The 7,537-nt window shown below is 46.8% G+C and overlaps 1 protein-coding gene across 1 annotated transcript in view; it reads left to right on the top strand.

The window, feature by feature from the left end:
- The first annotated feature begins 6,867 nt into the window (after positions 1 to 6,867).
- Positions 6,868 to 7,537, top strand: part of CEP85L (centrosomal protein 85L) — a 179,521-nt gene continuing 178,851 nt past the window's right edge. The window contains exon 1 of the mRNA XM_077812142.1: positions 6,868 to 6,931. Within this exon, the coding sequence (XP_077668268.1) occupies positions 6,868 to 6,931 (64 nt within the window). The remainder of the gene's footprint in view (positions 6,932 to 7,537) is intronic.

Below are 7,537 nucleotides of genomic sequence, written 5' to 3'. Positions count from 1 at the left end.
TTAATTTAGCAGCATAGGTTTTCTATGAAGTTTTTGAGAACTTAAAAAAATAATTTATTTTGAGACCTTGTATTATGGTACAGAGTATCCAGGACTGTGTGTATGCAGCAAAGAGGAAAACAGACTTTATTAGGGAGTGAGTAATGGATTACGGAGCCAAATTTATGCACTGACTTTAATTTGGCTTAGTTTCTAGACTGATATTCTCAGATAAGTAGTAAAAGAGGCACTGGTAATTAAATTCAGGGACTATAAATCAGAATCTTGTCAAAAGGATTCTAATGACTCAGGTGATAGCAGGTTAATGCTTAATTCCAAATATGTACAATTATACTGTTTCCCCCTCACACACCAAGAAAAAAAAAGTACAGATGCACCAACTCAGATTCCTCAAAACATGGGGAAACACTTTGAGCCTAATACTCAAACTCCCACTGAAGTGAATGAAGTCAATCCAGTGGTGTGTCTTGTACCACCTTTACTGTTCCTTCTTACAGCTCCTTTTCTATGATCTGCTCAGGATTCTGAGAAGCTACTGTTAAAGGGAAGTAAATAACAGATTCACAAAAGCACCTTATACATATGTCATGATATGAAAGAACGGTCATCACACCTTTTCCCAGTCATATTTCCACCTGGTCAAAAAGTCTGTGGCTTTGTGCCTCTGCACTGTGTTGTAGGGTCAGAAACTCTCAAGCTTCACTCCAGTTTGGTATCTTTCTTCTCCTAGGGGAGATTTTTCTTCCACAGTCTTTACTTGATGTTAAAAAAAATAGCCTGTTTAAAATCCACATTGCCTTCTTCTAACTGAGTTAAGTACAAGTGCTGAACCAAAGTACAGAACATACAGATAAAAACATTAGTTGTTCTCTCAAAGGCAGTATGTAGAAAAGTTCTTTAAGAGCATTTGAATCAGTGCCACTGCATAATTTTGGATCTTGTATGTATTAGAAAGCAGCTTGCTACTTATGCACCATCCCAACATTTAAGATTACCTATATGCTCTTGTAACTGTCCTTTGACTTGAACACAGGAGTAAGGCTGGGGCCGGGGGGGGGGGGGATTGGACATTCTCATGGTTTGATGGTAGGTCCAGGATTTAGCTTCCCTCATAGATCTGCCCAAACCCAAGTTTGTTGCCTTTCAAGGCTGCAAAGCTTATCAGTATTGTATCACTCAAAACTTTACTGAAGGGAGGTGATTTGAGTGTATTCAGGAGTTCTTTTTGAGTTAGACATCTGCCAATTTTAGTATTTGCACTTTAAATCATTTGGATAATGGCATAGAGAGTACACTTGTAAAGTTTGCATATGATACCATACTGGGAGGGATTGCAAGCACTTTGGAGGACAGGATGAGAATTCAAAATGATCTGGACAAACTGGAGAAATAGTCTGAAATAAAGAGGATGAAATTCAATAAGGATAAATGTGAAGTATTCACTTAGGAAGGAATAATCAATTGCACAAATACAAAATGGAAATGACTTCCTAGGAAGGAGTACTGTGGAAAAGGATCTGGGGGTTATAGTGGATCACAAACAAAGTATGAGTCACCAATATAATACTCTTGCAAAAAAACCGAACATTATTCTGGGATATATTAACAAGAGTGTTGTAAGCAAGACATGAGAAGTAATTCTTCCAGTGGAGACAGTCCAAAGGAGAGCAACAAAAAATGATTAAAGGTCTACAAAATATGACCTATGAGGAAAGACTTAAAAAATGGGTTTGTTTAGTCTGGAGAGGAGAAGACTGAGGGAGGACATAACAGTCTTCCAGCACATAAAAGGCGCTTATAAAGAGGAGAGTGATAAATTGTTCTCCTTAACCATTGAATCATAGAATCATAGAATATCAGGGTTGGAAGGGACCCCTGAAGGTCATCTAGTCCAACCCCCTGCTCGAAGCAGGACCAATTCCCAGTTAAATCATCCCAGCCAGGGCTTTGTCAAGCCTGACCTTAAAAACTTCCAAGGAAGGAGATTCCACCACCTCCCTAGGCAACGCATTCCGGTGTTTCACCACCCTCTTAGTGAAAAAGTTTTTCCTAATATCCAATCTAAACCTCCCCCACTGCAACTTGAGGCCATTACTCCTCGTTCTGTCATCTGCCACCATTGAGAACAGTCTAGAGCCATCCTCTTTGGAACCCCCTTTCAGGTAGTTGAAAGCAGCTATCAAATCCCCCCTCATTCTTCTCTTCTGCAGGCTAAACAATCCCAGCTCCCTCAGCCTCTCCTCATAAGTCATGTGTTCTAGACCCCTAATCATTTTTGTTGCCCTTCGCTGGACTCTCTCCAATTTATCCACATCCTTCTTGTAGTGTGGGGCCCAAAACTGGACACAGTACTCCAGATGAGGCCTCACCAATGTCGAATAGAGGGGGATGATCACGTCCCTCGATCTGCTCGCTATGCCCCTACTTATACATCCCAAAATGCCATTGGCCTTCTTGGCAACAAGGGCACACTGCTGACTCATATCCAGCTTCTCGTCCACTGTCACCCCTAGGTCCTTTTCCGCAGAACTGCTGCCTAGCCATTCGGTCCCTAGTCTGTAGCGGTGCATTGGATTCTTCCGTCCTAAGTGCAGGACCCTGCACTTATCCTTATTGAACCTCATCAGATTTCTTTTGGCCCAATCCTCCAATTTGTCTAGGTCCTTCTGTATCCTATCCCTCCCCTCCAGCGTATCTACCACTCCTCCCAGTTTAGTATCGTCCGCAAATTTGCTGAGAGTGCAATCCACACCATCCTCCAGATCATTTATGAAGATATTGAACAAAACTGGCCCCAGGACTGACCCCTGGGGCACTCCACTTGACACCGGCTGCCAACTAGACATGGAGCCATTGATCACTACCCGTTGAGCCCGACAATCTAGCCAGCTTTCTACCCACCCTATAGTGCATTCATCCAGCCCATACTTCCTTAACTTGCTGACAAGAATACTGTGGGAGACCGTGTCAAAAGCTTTGCTAAAGTCAAGAAACAATACATCCACTGCTTTCCCTTCATCCACAGAACCAGTAATCTCATGATAAAATCTCATGAGGACAGACAACAGGTAATGGGCTTAAATTACAACATGAAAGATTTTAGGTTAGACATGAGGAAAAACTGCCTAACTATAAGGGTACTTAAGCACTGGAACAAAACTACCTAAGGAGATTGTGGAACCTCCCTCTCTGGAGGTTTTAAAGAACAGGTTAGACAAAGACCTGCCAGGGAGGGTCTAGATAATACTTAGACCTGCCTCAGTGCAATGGACTGAAGTAGGTGACCTAATGAGGTCCCTTTCAGTCCTACATTTCTGTGATTCTATGTTGTTTTTTAGCCAATGTACACTTGCCCAGAAGCCTCTAGCTAGAATGAATGCTTAGAAACTATTTTGTGATACGTACATTACAAACACCTAGACAGATAGATCAATGTGTTTTTGCTGAAGTCCAATCTATAACCATTAGATTCCCCATAATGGGTTAAAATAAGAAAATAAAAGATAATTTGTGTTAATCAGCTTACCATTTAAAAAACAAACAATTCATTGGATCAGCAAGAAGTTACATAAGGACAGGGTTTGTTGCTTGCTTGAATGTCTCATAGAATCATAGAATATCAGGGTTGGAAGGGACCCCTGAAGGTCATCTAGTCCAACCCCCTGCTCGAAGCAGGACCAATTCCCAGTTAAATCATCCCAGCCAGGGCTTTGTCAAGCCTGACCTTAAAAACTTCCAAGGAAGGAGATTCCACCACCTCCCTAGGCAACGCATTCCAGTGTTTCACCACCCTCTTAGTGAAAAAGTTTTTCCTAATATCCAATCTAAACCTCCCCCACTGCAACTTGAGACCATTACTCCTCGTTCTGTCATCTGCTACCATTGAGAACAGTCTAGAGCCATCCTCTTTGGAACCCCCTTTCAGGTAGTTGAAAGCAGCTATCAAATCCCCCCTCATTCTTCTCTTCTGCAGGCTAAACAATCCCAGCTCCCTCAGCCTCTCCTCATAAGTCATGTGTTCTAGACCCCTAATCATTTTTGTTGCCCTTCGCTGGACTCTCTCCAATTTATCCACATCCTTCTTGTAGTGTGGGGCCCAAAACTGGACACAGTACTCCAGATGAGGCCTCACCAATGTCGAATAGAGGGGGACGATCACGTCCCTCGATCTGCTCGCTATACCCCTACTTATACATCCCAAAATGCCATTGGCCTTCTTGGCAACAAGGGCACACTGCTGACTCATATCCAGCTTCTCGTCCACTGTCACCCCTAGGTCCTTTTCCGCAGAACTGCTGCCTAGCCATTCGGTCCCTAGTCTGTAGCGGTGCATTGGATTCTTCCGTCCTAAGTGCAGGACCCTGCACTTATCCTTATTGAACCTCATCAGATTTCTTTTGGCCCAATCCTCCAATTTGTCTAGGTCCTTCTGTATCCTATCCCTGCCCTCCAGCGTATCTACTACTCCTCCCAGTTTAGTATCGTCCTCAAATTTGCTGAGAGTGCAATCCACACCATCCTCCAGATCATTTATGAAGATATTGAACAAAACCGGCCACAGGACCGACCCCTGGGGCACTCCACTTGACACCGGCTGCCAACTAGACATGGAGCCATTGATCACTACCCGTTGAGCCCGACAATCTAGCGAGCTTTCTACCCACCTTATAGTGCATTCATCCAGCCCATACTTCCTTAACTTGCTGACAAGAATACTGTGGGAGACCGTGTCAAAAGCTTTGCTAAAGTCAAGAAACAATACATCCACTGCTTTCCCTTCATCCACAGAACCAGTAATCTCATGATAAAAGGCGATTAGATTAGTCAGGCATGACCTTCCCTTGGTGAATCCATGCTGGCTGTTCCTGATCACAATGAATACATACTGTAGTGTTCGATCTGACCCTTTGTTTAGGCTACTATGCGTTTATACTGTGCTCATCAAAGGGTACAGTGTCTGAATCCGTCACTTCCATTGGCTGGATTGTAGTGGTCTACTGTTGTGAGAATGAGTACAATAAAGCATGTACACTGGTTTTAGCAAAATATTTTTTCTCAACCACAATCTATGTATGCATCCTTGTTTATTGACGTGTATTTCTGATGGAGGTCAGGTTAAATTTTTTTCCAGAGGTACATTTAAAGAAGGGCCAGCTGAGACACAGTTACTCTAACATCTCCTGCAAACCAATAACAATGGAATGAATATGCCAACCAGTTGTGAAGAATTCTGACGGGTTTGGGGGCAGGCAGAAACTGTGTTCTGGGGATGTAGCTGTTTCCCCCTTTTTTTTTTATTTCAGGGAGAGCTAATTCATGATTTGCAATTTTTTTTCTGCTGGATGGTCATAATTTGTGATTGTTAGGGTACTTAGCGATTTTTGTGAGGGCCTTTTTAGTGTTCTTAAAATAAATACAAATTAGTTGCAATTCTTATTGCTCTTCATCATTTTTTCTTCTGCTATTTGAAGCAGAAAAGTAGATGGTAATCATGTATTATTATCATAAACTCTTCTAAGTGTTTAGGGGTTGGATTCAAGTGTATTGTGAATGTTGTAGCTTTCTTTCATTTTCATTTGGCAGCTGAAATGTCTTTCTAGTGCAAGCTTGGGAGTGAACCCAACGTAGGTTCTTGTCATCATAACACAGATCCTTTTTCTGTACATTTATTGTTATTTATACATGATATTAGGTAGTAGGGAGGAGATGTAGGCTCCTCTGCTTTGTGCTGGGCAGTAGCTAGTCATGGTGGACTTTTTGGAGGGGTTACAGGTCTGCCTGTATTAGCTGTAGGTGGAAGGGGGCTCAAGGAGTGACTAAGGCAATGTCTGATACATTGGTGCACCCTCACACTGCAAATGAGTCATTAGCCTCTCCCACTATCATCCCAAATTTTTACTGCTACTCTCTCTATGCACCTGGCAAGGTTCTTCTTGGTAACTAGTTTGGGAAGTTACAGGAGGGAATCAGTTTTCAGATCCCTCTGTATTCAGATTTCACCCATGCGGCTGTCCTTTTAATTCTCCCTGATCCTGTATGAACTATGTGAGGAATATAGATGGGATCTTTGGGGCAGAAGGCAGTGGAAATGCTTGGGGAGTGGGAGGAAGGATTGGGAATATACAGTCCTGGATTCTCCCAGTTCTCTTTGTCCTGTAAGGTAAATTAAATTGAATAATTCTGAGGTCTTGTAAAAAACACAAAGGCAACGGCTCCATGAAACGCAGCTGGGATTTTAAGGCTCCCAGGCTGTACATATGAAATCCAGGAGTGGACACGGGGGAAGGCACAGAGAGGAGATACGGGATAGCTGAGTGGCTACAGCGGGTATCCTAGGCGGGGAAATCTAGAGGGGCAGATATGCATTGGCGGGGGCGGGGTACCAGCTGGGAGGGGCGGACACAGCCCCCCACCCCCCAGTCGATGCGCGCAGGACTCCCCGCGGCCGCTGGGCTGCTCCGCCGGCGCCCCCTCCCCCTAGGCCGGGCTAGGCGGGCGGCTCAGCGCCCGAGACGCGGCAGCATCTGCTGGGCTCCCGCCCCTGGCCCCGCCCCGCTGCCGGCCGCGGAGGTGGAGGCGGCGGCGGCGGCCCCGGCATAAAGCAAGTTTTGTCGCCGCTGCTCCAGCCGCTGCTGCGCCCCGCGAGGAGGCGGCGAGAGCCCGAGCGCCGCCCGCGCCATGGCCGCGGCTGCCCCCGGGCCGGAGCGGGGAGACAGCGCGGCCAGAGCGGCCCGGTAACCGCCCGCCCGCAGCGCCTGGCGCCTTCGCCCCGCCCGCCTGCCCGGCCGCGTCCGCCCGCTGCTGGCCGGGCCCCGCGGCGCAAGGCGGGGAAGTTTGCTGTGCTGCTGGGCTCGGGGCCCCGGCGCCATGTGGGGCAGCGGGATCCTCCCTGAGCTCGGGGACGGCGGCGGCTTGCGCAGCTACAAAGCCGGTAAGGAGCCCGCCCGCCCGCCGCGCATCCCTGCCTGCCTCCCTGCCTGCGTCCGGGATCCTGCCTCCCCCTGCCCCGCTCCCTTCCTGGGCGGCCCCTGCCCAGCGGGCACGCCGCGCTGCCTGGTGACATCTGGGCACCGCGCTGGGTTTGCAGAGAGCGACCCATTTCCAAACCCCGCTTCTCTCCCCGCTCCCGGGTTTAAACAGATGGCTGGGAGATTGGTCTCCATGCCCCAAGTCTGGCTTTGGGGCAGCCCCGGGCCCACAACCAATCGGTTCTGTGTAGTGCTTCAAAAACAGTCGCAAAAGGATGGGGGTGGAGGGGAGAATAATAGTTTTGGGGAGGTGGCAGAAGGTCAGGGCAACTCATTTGTGGTGGTGCGTTTGCAGACAGGCTGCTCTGTGTAGAGGGGCATTTAAGGGAGCCATTTGAGCTGAGTAAATGCAATTAGCTCGGGCCTATATTTAGGGTTGATCATAATTACTTCTAAATCTGCGACTGAAAAAAAAAAAACCCTTCCCCACCAGACACCTCACTTGTTTCTCTGCAAAGGGAGAGAGACAAGTTTGGGGTTAGAGGAAGAGTCCTCATTGCACGTCTGTG

This window comes from Eretmochelys imbricata, chromosome 3 (genome assembly GCF_965152235.1).
Source record: "Eretmochelys imbricata isolate rEreImb1 chromosome 3, rEreImb1.hap1, whole genome shotgun sequence".
Taxonomy (NCBI): Eukaryota; Metazoa; Chordata; order Testudines; family Cheloniidae; genus Eretmochelys; species Eretmochelys imbricata.
This window is presented reverse-complemented; position numbering and strand designations above follow the sequence as displayed.